This window comes from Seriola dumerili, unplaced genomic scaffold (genome assembly GCF_002260705.1).
Source record: "Seriola dumerili isolate Sdu_G_001 unplaced genomic scaffold, Sdu_1.0 BDQW01000056.1, whole genome shotgun sequence".
NCBI classification, from domain to species: domain Eukaryota; kingdom Metazoa; phylum Chordata; class Actinopteri; order Carangiformes; family Carangidae; genus Seriola; species Seriola dumerili.
In genome coordinates, this window is record NW_019174311.1 from 4,589,472 (window position 1) to 4,602,295 (window position 12,824).

General features: G+C 40.2%; 2 protein-coding genes across 2 annotated transcripts; one reads left to right on the forward strand and one right to left on the reverse strand.

Annotated features, from left to right (window-relative positions):
- Positions 1–597: 597 nt before the first annotated feature.
- LOC111219207 (TRAF3-interacting JNK-activating modulator-like) lies at positions 598–7,779 on the reverse strand. Its single transcript, XM_022741819.1, has 15 exons — positions 7,728–7,779; positions 6,760–6,877; positions 5,562–5,993; positions 5,340–5,472; positions 5,120–5,237; positions 4,986–5,013; positions 4,837–4,866; positions 4,124–4,219; positions 3,383–3,454; positions 3,075–3,215; positions 2,736–2,873; positions 2,522–2,657; positions 2,190–2,335; positions 1,512–1,628; positions 598–1,259 (listed from the first exon to the last, which is right to left on the reverse strand). Exons 2-15 carry the CDS (start codon positions 6,811–6,813, stop codon positions 1,059–1,061), a joined length of 1,842 nt encoding a protein of 613 aa, XP_022597540.1. The 5' UTR covers positions 6,814–6,877; positions 7,728–7,779; the 3' UTR covers positions 598–1,058.
- Positions 7,344–12,511, forward strand: atp5f1 (ATP synthase, H+ transporting, mitochondrial Fo complex subunit B1). Its single transcript, XM_022741695.1, has 8 exons — positions 7,344–7,381; positions 7,815–7,952; positions 8,748–8,784; positions 8,892–9,037; positions 9,564–9,727; positions 9,968–10,093; positions 10,792–10,971; positions 12,257–12,511. The coding sequence occupies exons 1-8, from the start codon at positions 7,366–7,368 to the stop codon at positions 12,332–12,334; spliced, it is 885 nt and encodes a 294-aa protein (XP_022597416.1). The 5' UTR covers positions 7,344–7,365; the 3' UTR covers positions 12,335–12,511.
- Positions 12,512–12,824: the final 313 nt, after the last annotated feature.

The following is a 12,824-nucleotide window of genomic DNA, read 5'->3' on the forward strand; positions in this document are numbered from 1 at the left end:
CTCCACTCAAACAGTTATCTCAATGAACCCATCTGAGAAGTGAGAAGAGGAGAAGTCACTCTTTGGTGGAACTGCTCACAGACATCAGAAATGTAACAAGTGGCTCCCACCAGACGCTGTTTATTGTGAGTGATCACAAGGCGAAAAGGGTCAGAAACCACTGGTTTAGTTTTTAGTCTGCTGTTGTCAAATAAATGTAGTGGAGTAGAACTATAAAGTAGCATAAAAGGGAAATACTCAGGTAAAGTATACTTCAGACCGCTGCTCAGCAGGATGAGAGCTCACTCTGAAGATGCTTCTTCACTAATCAGTGACAGCAGTGTGAAGGTGAGGATGCAAATCATGTTTCCGGACTGTAACCAGCTAAATCTATAAGAGACTGCCCATGTGGTCCTTCTTGACATTGTCTTCTCAGCCAAGGCCTCAGGTATCTTCCTTTAAACGTAACCCAGAGCACCATGAACTGTAGACTCCAACCAGTGACACAATCGGATGTGAACGGTATATTTTCTACTGTATTTTGTCTCACTAAGACTATAACTGTTTCAAGAAAATGTGACAAACAGCAGCATTTGTAAAAGTACATTTTATTTCTTATAATATAAAACACTAAACAGCTCTTTTATTGTGCTCACTCTCTCTTTTTAAAGCAACAGTGAATCTACAACTCTCCAGTTCCCCATAGTACTGATGTAATTCCTTCCCACAGGAGTTGAAAGGATTACTTGGATGTTAAATATATATATATATTTTTTAATATTCAAAGTGGTGTTGTTGACTAAAAATACTGTTTACAGTACAAAGGATATTTTTCTACTCCTAACTATTCTGTTGATATTATTGACTCACAGTTTCTTAAAAACACATTTTTCACACTGCATGTGTATTTCAACTTTGTGCACACATGTAGAGCACATCCTCCACATGTCGACACATCCCACACACTTTATAAAATATGAAATGCAAACATATGCAGTCAATACAAGTCTTATTTTAAAACAACAGCGACAACAACAACAACTAAATAATTATAATTACATTCCCGAGCAATGACATTATCATATTGGTCTAAAACAGCCTGAGTGTTGAGGAGAGGCCATTTCCAAGAGATAGTCTTCTATGCGTGTCTCTATGTCTGAGTAGAGGTCTTCAACTTGCTCCCTGAAAGGAGGATGCCACAGCCACAACATGGCAACCCCCGCCACAGCGAGGAGGAGAAGGAAGAACGTAAACACCCTCCACCAGGAGCCAGATGGAGTCTAAAGAGGGAAGAGAGGGAAGAAAACCTCTGAGTTATATTTCATTTTGTTGTAGCTGCTCTGGTTTTCACTGCAGCAAAATAAAGTGTAAAAGAATCATTGGTGCAGGAAGTGTAAAATAATTCATATTTGTTGGCTGACAACCTGAGGGCAAATGAGAGCACTTGAGTATAGCAAGGACATTAAGTCTCAAATTCCCCTAAATGCGCAAACACACACACACACACACACACACACACAAACACTGCTCACCGGTTTCCTGCGTCTGTGGCTGAGTTGCCGGAGTTCGTCCCTGCACTGCGACAGCCGGGCCTGGCTGGATTGACACTCCTGCTCCATGGCATGCAGCTCTGTCTGCAGCTCCTCACACTACACACACACACACACACACACACACATGCACACACCAAATGAAAGGGAATCATGTAAATTATATTTGAAAATACATTTTTAGAGATGCGCTTTTCAGAATGTATTTAAAACTGGACGTGCCGAATTTTACTTGTATCTCTGAACTTCTCTCAAATGAACCCTCAGAAAATATTTTTAGAATAGAATAAAATCATTTGAGCTACATTAGCAATGGATTTTGAAATAGCTCGTAAGTGCAAGTTGAGTTAATATTTAATATTATAAAATATTGACTGTTAGGCTTTTTTGTAATATGCCCAAAATATAAATGATGTACTAAAAATATATTGTGAGTTTTTAAAAAATATTTTAAAAGCATCTTTAACATGTTTTGTGAATATAAATGGCCTTTCTTTATGCATCAGTCTCTACAGCAAATTGCAGTGAGGGTTATATTCTTTTTGACTCATCCACTCTGGATTCATGAAACTGTGATTATCACCTGTGCAGCAGCGCTGAATCAAACAAAACATGGAGGTTGTGGATGTGCCGCAGTGAACTCTGATATCCCAACGTTACCTCTCTCTCCTTGAGCCGGAGTTTCTCCTCAGTGTAACGGAGCTGCTCCTCCGCCTGAGTGTCTCTCCTCGGCGTCAGCTGTGACTCTGCTTCCTCTGACGTCAGACAGTCCTGCATCATGAAGTCCTGGCTCTCATTGTCGCCATCTACTAGGAAACAAAAAGCAGTTTAAACAAGAAATCCATGTTGTCTGTGCAGCATTGTAGGTGCTACAAAGAGAACTCAGTGCTTAGCCCGAGAATGACTCGCAGGTAAAGGCTGAGCATGGCTTTGCAGACTCAGGAGAAAAAAAAAAAAAGACGTACAGTGGTTCAAAGTTCTGAGTGTCTAACCTCTAAGCTGCTCGCTTTCCTCTCTTAAAACCTGGTTATCTTCTTCTAGCAGGCGAATGTTGTACTGTAGGTCCTTCTTCTCTTGTCGTAACAACCCCACTTCCTCCCTCAGCTCGGCCTCTCTGGCTCTGGATAGCTGCACGGGACACACACATTTTTAACAACCACTGACATTCAAACCTCTGACTGTGCACACTGCCACAGTACACCGTACCTCCACTTGGCTGTGCAGCTGTTGCAGCTGCTCATTACTGAGGTGCTGGTTCTCCCTGAGTTGTCCAGAGCTCAGCTTCAGCTCTTCATACAGGCTCTGCCACCTCAGTGCCTCTGCCTTGGCTGTAATTAGCGATCCCTGTTGCCAAAAATACACAATGCGTTCAAGATTCAGCTGCAATACTGACACAATATTCAATCTCACACCTTCTGATATGTGATATAACAGAATACACATGTCACCATAAAACCAAAAGAAGTAAGCGACACTGATGTGTCTGTCTCCTCAGTCAAAGTGAAAGTATGTGGTTTTTTTTTTTGTTTGCGTTAGGTGTTTGACCTGCAGTGTCTCGGCCTTGCTGACAGCCTCAGTTTTCTCCTGTGTGGCCTTCTGCAGGGCCACCAGGGCTTTCTCTTCATATATCAGCTTCTGCTTCTCCATCTGTACCACTAGTTTCTTCACTCCATCTTTTGGAAACTTCTGTAAGGACACAACAGTACTGGGTTAGATCAACACATGACAGAGTGACAGTGTAGAGCCAGGCTGGCTGTTTTACAAAGGACTAAATGTTTGGGTTGTTAGACCCATTGCATGATTTAAAAAAAAACACAGTGGTTGCTTCTTCTACCACCAGCTGCTATTCTTACCTGAAGGCAGACTTGCAGCTGCGACTCTAGAACCTTGATCTTGTTTCTCAGCAGGTCTTCACTGCAGCGAGCCTGTGTGGGTTAGACAGGAAATGACTGAGTGTCACGCTGTAACCTGCAGATGGAAAATTAATATTCATGCAGCAAAATCTGTGATAGGATGTTCTTTCACAGTCTGTGCTCACTGGTGCATGAAGGCACCAGTGAGCACAGACTGTGCTGCAACACTACACTGTTACAACAGTGGAAAAAATTTAATATTTCGCCTAATAATAACAAACCTGAATGAGAAACAATTTTACAGAAGACTAGATCCTCCAACACAAATTAAAAATTGACAAAGGGAAACACTAATATTTCCCTTTCAATTCATTACAGCCAGAGTAGATAAAAGAGAGCAGATGAGGATGGATGGCACCTATAACAGCTACAGACTGCCACGCCCTTCCTGTACAAGAATGACAGCTTGCACTCCTCCTATGCAGTATAGACTAGAGCGGAAGCAGGAAGCTCCAAACCACAGGCTGCATAGGAACTTCCTGAGGCAAAAACAACCATACACAAATGATGTACACTGCATGTACACCAAAGAAACGTTCAGTGTAATATCAACCAGGGAGCCAAAGAATGAAGCAGCAACACTGTGATGCTTTCAAATAAGAGTGATGTGTTTGGACTGTAAACTGCGAAGCACCAGGTGTGAAGTAAACGTCCTGCGCACACGGACAGAGAGAGTCTTACCGTCCACACTATGTTTGTGGAGTTGAGAAGGTTTGACGTGCTCTCCTGGAGGGCCGCCAGCTTCTTCTTCATGGCCTCCTCTCGCCACAGAGCCTCCTGATAGAAAACAGACAGCAGAAGACAGACAGTTACAACAACACGCACATACTGAATGTAGATAAAAGACAGTCAGCAGCCAGTCAGCTAAAGGTTTAACCTGATACTCAAAATCAATGATGCTACAAATAAATAAATAATATTTACACTAATGATGCTGAAAATAAAACTGATATTCTATTGCATTAAAAGCCAGGCAACTGACCACACACAGCATGATGCTTATAGTAGCTTCAGAATATATAAACAAAAACAAAACTATATCAGTTTGCTGAATAAACGAGTGAGAATGACGTGATAACAGTACATGGAGAGATGTAGTTTGACATTGGCACAAGTACAGAAGATTCACAAGCTTACTTCAGTTATAGTCAGTTATACAGCAACATCTAGCTAAAGTTTGCTAACATTAGCTAACATAAGCCACCATAGGCTAGCATGTTAAAACCCCTCAGTGTGTTTCGACATAGAGAAGATATTTTATTGCGTATGAATTCAACTTTTTATCTATTAGAGGAGGAGTTTGTTTTTTCATCTGTGAAAAGTCACAATGTCTGCCTTTAAGAGTGAACTTAACACAGATCAGGATGGACTTGGAAAAGATTTGGTTGGTTTACCTGCAGGTAGTCAGCTAACCGCTTGACATCCTATTATTTTGAGAGATGAGAGACAAGAATAACAGTTGAATGTGTTAATCATTATTATTATTCTAATCTGCAGTTTACACACACAACTCCAGCGTATAAAGCAGCAGTGTGAAACTCACTGATTCTTTGACGGTGACGAGGCCAGACCTGTGGGGAAGAAAATATCATATTACAGACACATAAAAAATATGGATCACAGCTGTTTTTGATATGAAATGAGGTTTCAGGGAGATATACAGTAAGTCACACTCACTCTGTCTGCACACCGGCCTCCCGAAATGTCTTTTTTTGGAGAATATTTTCAGTTTGGTGGGAGGATTTCTGCTGAATATTTTCTGTTCGGATCAATGTTTTGATGTTTGTCTTTTGAGCTGTGAGAAAGGACGAAGAAAACCAGCTTTATTAGTACGAAAGATCAAAGATAACGTGAGACTCACTGGTCAAAATGTTATGTAATTGGCAAGAGTTTTCACCATTAATACTTTTCTCTCTATTCGTCCTGTGTTGCTTTGACTCCATTGTCACTGTTGTGGAGGTAGACGCTTGCTTCCTTGAATGGCCTTTCTCTTGCCTCATCAGTGTTACCTGCTCTGGCCATAATGAAGCCTGAGGAAAAGAGAGGAGAGAGAGGAAGAGTCAGGTATTATAACATGGATGTGGTGATTCAAAACTCCAAATAATGATCTTTTATTTACCCATGTGCTGCTGCTGGGACCATCTATTTCACCGCTGTCTGGTGTTAAAATCATCTTTGGATGTCCATTAGCGGTGGGAGTAGTTTGGATATTTGAATGAAATGTCTGTAACTTGCTGCTTGAACTGTGATGTGTCACTGAGAATGTCCTCGGTGAAGGTTTTATCCTTGAAGACGGACCACACAGCTCTGGGCTCACTGATCTCCTCCTCAGAAATTCCAGCTGCCTCTTTTTTTTCAGTTCATTTTTGATCAGTCTTGTGTCTAACTCTCTCGTAGGGCTGCGACATGAAGTCGCGTTGTTACGTCCTCGCAGGTGTTCGCGTTTCTCTGCTCTGACCTCCACTTTTCGGTCAAAGTCTTTCACTGGGGGGAGCTCTATTCCAGCCAGGATGTCCATGGCAGCTCCTCTGGCTGTTAGAGTGCTTTGATCCTTCAATCACAATATATCAGAAAAAATGATTATCAATCTTTGTAATGATTAAATATACAGTATATAAACAATTTGATTGAAAGCATACCATTTACTGAAGTTACAGGGAGATAAAAAAAAAAATATGATTTTCAAGTGTTGCAGGTGCAGTATGATGGCTCTGATGTTACATCTGAAGAAACTATTTAAGAGTTGTAAACTAGCAGCTTGTCCAGCTGCTGAACTGACTGATTCAAGTTCATAGAAAACACTGGAAGAGTTTGAAATACGCCCTCATACTTGGACGGTATGAATTAGTTTCTCTCAAACAAGCTGACATTTTTATCTCAAGAGTCTTTTACCTGCTTCACCAAAAGAAAAGAAAATCAGTGATCTGTAGCACCAGGCTGTGCTCCATATATATGTGAGATGTATGCATGAAATAAAGGATAAAGTAAAGGATAAAGTAAAGGATACTTTGTTGTAGCTCAGCAATTCTCTGTGACCCATCCAAGTCTGTTGTAGTAGAAGTAGCTGAAATAGCAGCTATAGAAATACGAGCATAGTCGTACTAGTAGTCGTAGTAATAGTATAGGTCATGGCAGATGTTGCAGCGGTTGCATTGCTGGTGTATTTTTTTAGAAAGCTCCTTTAATTATCAGAGTAACTTCAAAGACAGAGTAGGCCCTGGCAAATGTTGATTGAAGTTGTGGAGGGAAAATGCACAAGATAATGCAAAAACAAAAAACTGCTAAATAAGCAGAAATGTATCATAAAGCTTACCTACTACGCCATCTCTTTCAGTAGGGGAAAACTCTTCATGAGCTGGCTGAGAAGTCATCCATTTTCTCACTCTACTGAAATAATGTCCGGGAGCTTTGTCTGTGTTTCACATGTAGCTGTTTCTGTTGAGCATAATTTTACAGGAAGTGAAGAGAACCACAGCGTCATATGTTCCTCTATCTCACCAGCCACTCGCACCAAACTGATGCCATGCACGGGTGCGCCTCAAGATTACAGACAGACACAGTCAATTCCCCCTGCATGCAGTCTTGGACGAAATGCACCACTTGGGAGACAGTTGTGTGCTGTGTGTGTGGTTGCCTCTTGGATGGTTTAATTTTTAATTTTTTAACAGTCTCATTTCTCATTGAAGTGGGTTAATGACTTAGATGTAATGAAGGTGTAAATGACTCTACTGTGGTACATAGGCAGAAAACTGTAACTGGAAAAACAGTGCAGTTTAGAAGTTTGAAGGCTCTTTGCCACCAAACTCTGTAGTAGATATATATGTAGTAAAACCTTTAATTTTATGTTTTTTTATGCAGATTATTATTAACTGTCACAGACCTGACACAAAATCTAAAAAAAACATTTAGATAAATTGCAGTCTATGGAATATCTAAAAGGTGAAGGGAAAACACAGCATCTACAATTAACAGTTTAACCCTAACACTAACCATTATCCTAACCCTAGTTATCTTTTAGCTAATCTGGCTGTTAATTCTATTGTTATAACCAGTCTGTAGTAACCTGACAATTTACTTCAATTTTCCTTCATAGGAGTATATTTACACACACACACACACACACACACACACACACACACACACACACACACACACACACACACACACACACACACACACACACACACACGTCTAAAACGTGCATTCTCAAGATTACTTAACCCAAAACAGCATAGTATCATTATATAATCTCAAATTCCTCCCATTAAGGCCTTAATGATCCCACCTCTATTGATCCGAATTTACCGTTGCGGGCACCCTCTTCTGGCCTCCTTTAAAACTGGAACTCTTCTCTACTCTCGCGATGTTTCAGGGGGATTTCGCGTGTGTCCGCCATCCCTACGGTTCTTTGCAGAAGGGCACAGAGAGGCCGAAACAAGGCTGCCCGGTGGAGCAACAACTCGGCACTTTCAACCTACAAACATGCTGTCCAGGCTCGTTTTTGTTTCAGGTATGTTCTAATCTATCTTTTTAGATGTTAATAAAGACTCACTCAGCTCTGCCATAACGAAACAGTCAAGCAGGAGAACTTAAAGTTTAAAGTGAATGTGAAGGGTAAGTGAAGGCCGCACATTGAATGAGATACATGCTAATGCTAGCTGTAGGGAACAACTGAAGTGTCTGCTCTGAAACTCTTGTTAGTCTGAATGTAGAAAAGACGGCAACCTTTTCTGTATTTCTAGCAGACATCACGACCAGTTTGTCAAAGCTTTAGGTTAAAGCTAATTTAGATGGCGGCAGCTAACGGTAGTAAACAGAAGCTACATTCACTAGCGTAAGCTCTGCACGCCTGCAAATGTCACCTTATTGACAGCTAGCCTTGCTCGGTTTTGAGCTCCTTATGTCTTTAGTGAAGAGAAACAACAATAACTTAACAAAGTAAGTCGAACAAAAGTGTGTTTTCGCAAATTTTTATTTGAAGTCTGACTTTTAGTGGGTATTGTGCTGTCGGTATTGAAATAGCCTCATCCTTTTAACTGGGTTTTTGTTGACTATTATCAGCATTGAAGTTAAATACAGCCAGTGGCCAGTGTATTAGGTACACTTAGCTAAACGTATGCAGTTTAATACAACAGCTGTGCAATTAGTCCTACCTTCATCAAGGTTATAATGTTGAGCTTTGGTTGAAACTGTTTTAAAGACACGTTTATTAATCAGGAAAATAATCAACACATTAAACATTAATGAAAACATGCAGTGTTTGCAAGTATTTGCCTTATGTCGTTGTTTATTCTATCCTTTGCAGCCAGTTCCCTGAAAGGCAGTGGCCCCCTTGGAGCTGGGTATGTGTCTTTTAGAAATTGTTTTATTTACTGTATCTATCACTGATGTGATGATAAATTTGATTAACAATAAAAGTAATGAAAGCTAACAGCGTTTTCCACCACAGCCTGGTCCAGGCATCTCGCTCCCTGCAGACATCATCCCAGAGTCTGGCTCCAGTTCCCCCTCTTCCAGAGAAAGGAGGCAAAGTCCGTCATGGCATCATCCCAGAGGAGCTCTTCCAGCTCCTGTACCCCAAAACTGGAGTCACAGGTCTGTAGTCTTTAGCCCAGGGCTGGATGTAGAGATGATCTCAGTAAGTCAGTGATAAATAGTTTCGTAAGGCAGGTTTATTTGTTAAGCACCTTTTTAACAACAAGGCAATCCAAAGTGCTTTCCATAAAACAGAAAGAGCATTAAGATAAGATTTACAGAATAAAATAAACAGATAAACATAAGCTTAAATAGAATAAGACTGATCTCACAGGAGACCAAAAATGATAGTGCAGTGACACTGCAGTGCAACATAGGAATACATAGTCCCAAATTTAACTGAAAAAAAGAGTAAAGGGCAAACAGAAAAGATTTAATCTTTTATTTAAAAGAGGAGTGCAAGCAGTGCATCTGGCAGTAACACACTGCACTCTTACAAACATTACCATTAAAAGCTCAGAGAGAAAGAGAGAGCTGTGTGTGGTTATTGCTGATTGTTTTACATACCTTCATACTTTGTATCTCACTGTTGCACATCATTTTACTGACTATGGAAAAAATTCTACATTTTTCTTTTTGTCACCAGGACCTTACATGCTGGGCACTGGCCTCCTCCTCTACATGCTTTCCAAGGAAATCTACGTCGTCAACCATGAGACATTCGCTGCCGCCTCCATAGGCGCCGTCATCATCTACGGTGTCAAGAAATTTGGTCCCAGCGTTGCAGCTTTTGCTGACAAACTGAATGAGGTAGGCTGTCAACCATGTAGATCTGTGTTTTTAACTTTTTTTTTCTCTGGCCAATAGTGTGGTGTATAGTGTAGTATGTGTGGAAATTTATCCCCATCATCTTTAAAGTGCGTGAGAGATTACTGTTGGACAGATGTTATTTTAATCAAGCTACAGACTTTCAGTCAAAAACCATTGGTCTTCTCTTTTGTGCCAACCTTTGCAAACACCTCTGTAAACCTGCTCTGTGTGTGTTTTCAGGACAAAGTGGCCAAGGCTCAGGAGGTGAAGGACCTCGCCATGTCCAGCCTGGCTCAAGCCATCGAGGATGAGAAGAAGGAACAGTGGAGAACAGATGGAAGATCAATGCTCTTCGATGCAAAGAGGGTGAGCAGCCTTGATGTTTGCCTTTTTATTTTCCATTATCTTATTTACACAAGACTTATTGACAGTTGTAAGGCATTTGCCCTGTTCCCCTCTGCTTTGAGCTGTAGGACTTGAAGGGCCATCATTATGTAGTCTTTGACATTTAGCGACCTCTGCTGGCAACAAGTTGAAATTGCAACACCACCACCGAGCGACCCTGCTCAGGCTGCTATGGAGCGTGGAGAGCTAGAACAAAATAATGTCTGGAGAAAAACAAGAGGCCATAAATAAATAAATACTACTTATTCAAATTTTGCCATGATTGAAGTTGCCTTGCTGAATTTACTTCTCTTGTTATCAACTTGGTAGTCTGTTGAAAAATAACTGCCTGAATTCTGGCTGCATATGAGCATATGGCATATTTAGTCATATTCTTAATATTATTATGTTTCTTTTACAAAGGCCAGACAGTTAAAAAACCATGAACAAAACTTTTAAAATTTTTTAAAGAATTCTGGTTTAATGTTTGGCGCTGTCACTGAAATCAGATTTCAAACTGTTCTTGATGTCAATTAATGTAAATTGCACCACAATGGTAAGAACTTGTAAAGATGGAGTTTAACCTGCTTAAAATGAATATTCATATGACCCAAGGTTAAACTAGAGATATTTCTGTAGTTTGGTGACAAAGACTGCATAGACTCCTCTTTCCTTCTCAGAACAATGTGGCCATGCTGTTGGAGACCAACTACAGAGAGAGGCTACACATGGTGACCAATGAGGTGAAGAGGCGCTTAGATTACCAGATCGGCCTGCAGAACCTCCACCGCCAGATGGAGCAGGAGCACATGGTCAACTGGGTTGAGAAGAGCGTTGTGGGCAGCATCACTCCCCAGCAGGTCAGTCTTATGTTTTTTTTGGTCAGACTGTCAGAAGCCTCCAGCTCCATGATGTTTCTCAGTGTGGATATTATATGAAAATAGTGTTTCAGTCTTGCATTTGTGTTTTTGGGAAATTGTTAAGTTGGGTGACAGTTTGTGAGTACGGGTGACAAATTAAAGGAAAAACCAACTAAGTTTCTTAAGTAAGGTGTTGAGCCACCATGTGCTGCCAGAACGGCTTCAGTGCTCCCTGATGTTGATTCTACAAGTCTCTGAACTCTACTGGAGGGATGAACACCATACTTTCAAAATATATTTCAGGTTTTTCCTTTTTTAATTTGTCTGTATGTCTGCAGCTCAGAGTAATAAAAACTGAAGGTTGGCATTGAATATCTGGTCTGATTTATGTTGTCTAATTACCAGAATATAAAATGACCCTGATTATTAGATGAAACCCTCTTTTTCCCCTGTTTTTGGAAGAAGACTTTGAAGATACAGCACTTTCTAAGTGATCTAATAGGCAGAGATTTGCTGAGATGCTGTTTATCAAAGAAGAACAGTGTCCTCATTCTTTTAGACTTTTCTGTCATAAAAGTGAAATGTGAAAAAATACCATTTAAGCAGAATGTAAAATTTAGTTACCTTTTCCCCAGGCTCTGTCAGCCTCTTGGAAGTGGTCAAATTAATTTCTCTGGCAACATTTTTCATTTTCTCTTTTATCTTTTTGAGCTCCTCATCATCTGTGACTCATCCCATTGACAGATTATTCAGGCCACCGTCTGTTTGTGTTTCAGTCAAGGAAGTCACATTGGATTTGTTTTCACTCCTCAATAATTTATTTCCTCTGTGGCAGCAGAATACATTACTCACGCCATTAGAAGCTGTTAAAATGGGCTAACAAAATACTATTAGGGTTGCGTAACTCTAAAACACAGATAGCCTAGCAACATTAAGACTACATACAACCCATAATGCAGTATCTGACATTGTAAACATGAATATTAGACACGTTTTCAAACATCATTTCCATTAAAAAATATCAAAAAAAAAAAAACAACTACTAAGGCCAAAACGGTATTCTTTGCTAAATCTAAATTTTAGTCAATTTTATACTAACCAGCTATAACCAGCTTTTTAAAAATCAATGAATAGTTGTTTTTTTTTTTTTTTTGCTTTTCTGACTAAATGGAAAGATTCACAATAAAATGGTTATCAATGTGAAAAGCATAAACGGCTTTTCTAACTGACCTGTAAGCCCTGGTTATTCCCCGAGCTTCACATCTGTCTTTGTGTTGTTTTTCAGGAGAAGGAGAGCATCGCCAAGTGCATCACAGACCTGAAGGCTCTGGCCAAGACCACTCAGGCCAAAGCTACAGCCTAAACTGTCAAGTCTTCAGAGAAGGCTGCTCTAACCCCTACTCAATGTCCTAAGACGAGACGTTCACTTTTCTTTACAGAATAAACTATTCCCTCTTTAAAGATTGTCTCTGTCAATATTATGGGTGTGTACAGTATTTACACGTCAGCTGATGGTAAAATAAATGGTTCTCTTATTCAACTTCAACTGGCCGTTTGTATTTTTATACTTCAAACAGTTACTTTTTATTCCTTTTTCAACACTTTGGCTAACCTTTGCTCACACACTTTTTCAGTGACGTTAGGTGTGTGGAACATACTTGACGTCAACACTTTATAATCACGATAGATTGCACTTGAGGTAGATTTCTGGAGCTCTTAAGACCTTTGATCACTCTAAAGGTGTTGTTGTAAAGCGTTTATAAACCTTTGGACTCATAACGAGCCACCTTACCATCATACCTCAAATACTTTACCTTCAAATGACAAGTCAAGCCAACACTCCTGATCCGTCA

What these genes read in the sequence shown, in the direction of transcription:
- atp5f1 (XM_022741695.1), top strand. An exon ending in CAGGCTCGTTTTTGTTTCAG is followed by an intron (nt 7,953 to 8,747) that starts GTATGTTCTAAT and finishes TATCCTTTGCAG; the next exon opens with CCAGTTCCCTGAAAGGCAGT. An exon ending in GCAGCATCACTCCCCAGCAG is followed by an intron (nt 10,972 to 12,256) that starts GTCAGTCTTATG and finishes GTTGTTTTTCAG; the next exon opens with GAGAAGGAGAGCATCGCCAA.
- LOC111219207 (XM_022741819.1), bottom strand. Translation starts at nt 6,813, where the DNA reads ATGACTTCTCAGCCAGCTCATGAAGAGTTTTCCCCTACTGAAAGAGAT. An exon ending in CCACAAACATAGTGTGGACG is followed by an intron (nt 3,455 to 4,123) that starts GTAAGACTCTCT and finishes TAACCCACACAG; the next exon opens with GCTCGCTGCAGTGAAGACCT. An exon ending in TCCGGCTCAAGGAGAGAGAG is followed by an intron (nt 1,629 to 2,189) that starts GTAACGTTGGGA and finishes GTGTGTGTGTAG; the next exon opens with TGTGAGGAGCTGCAGACAGA.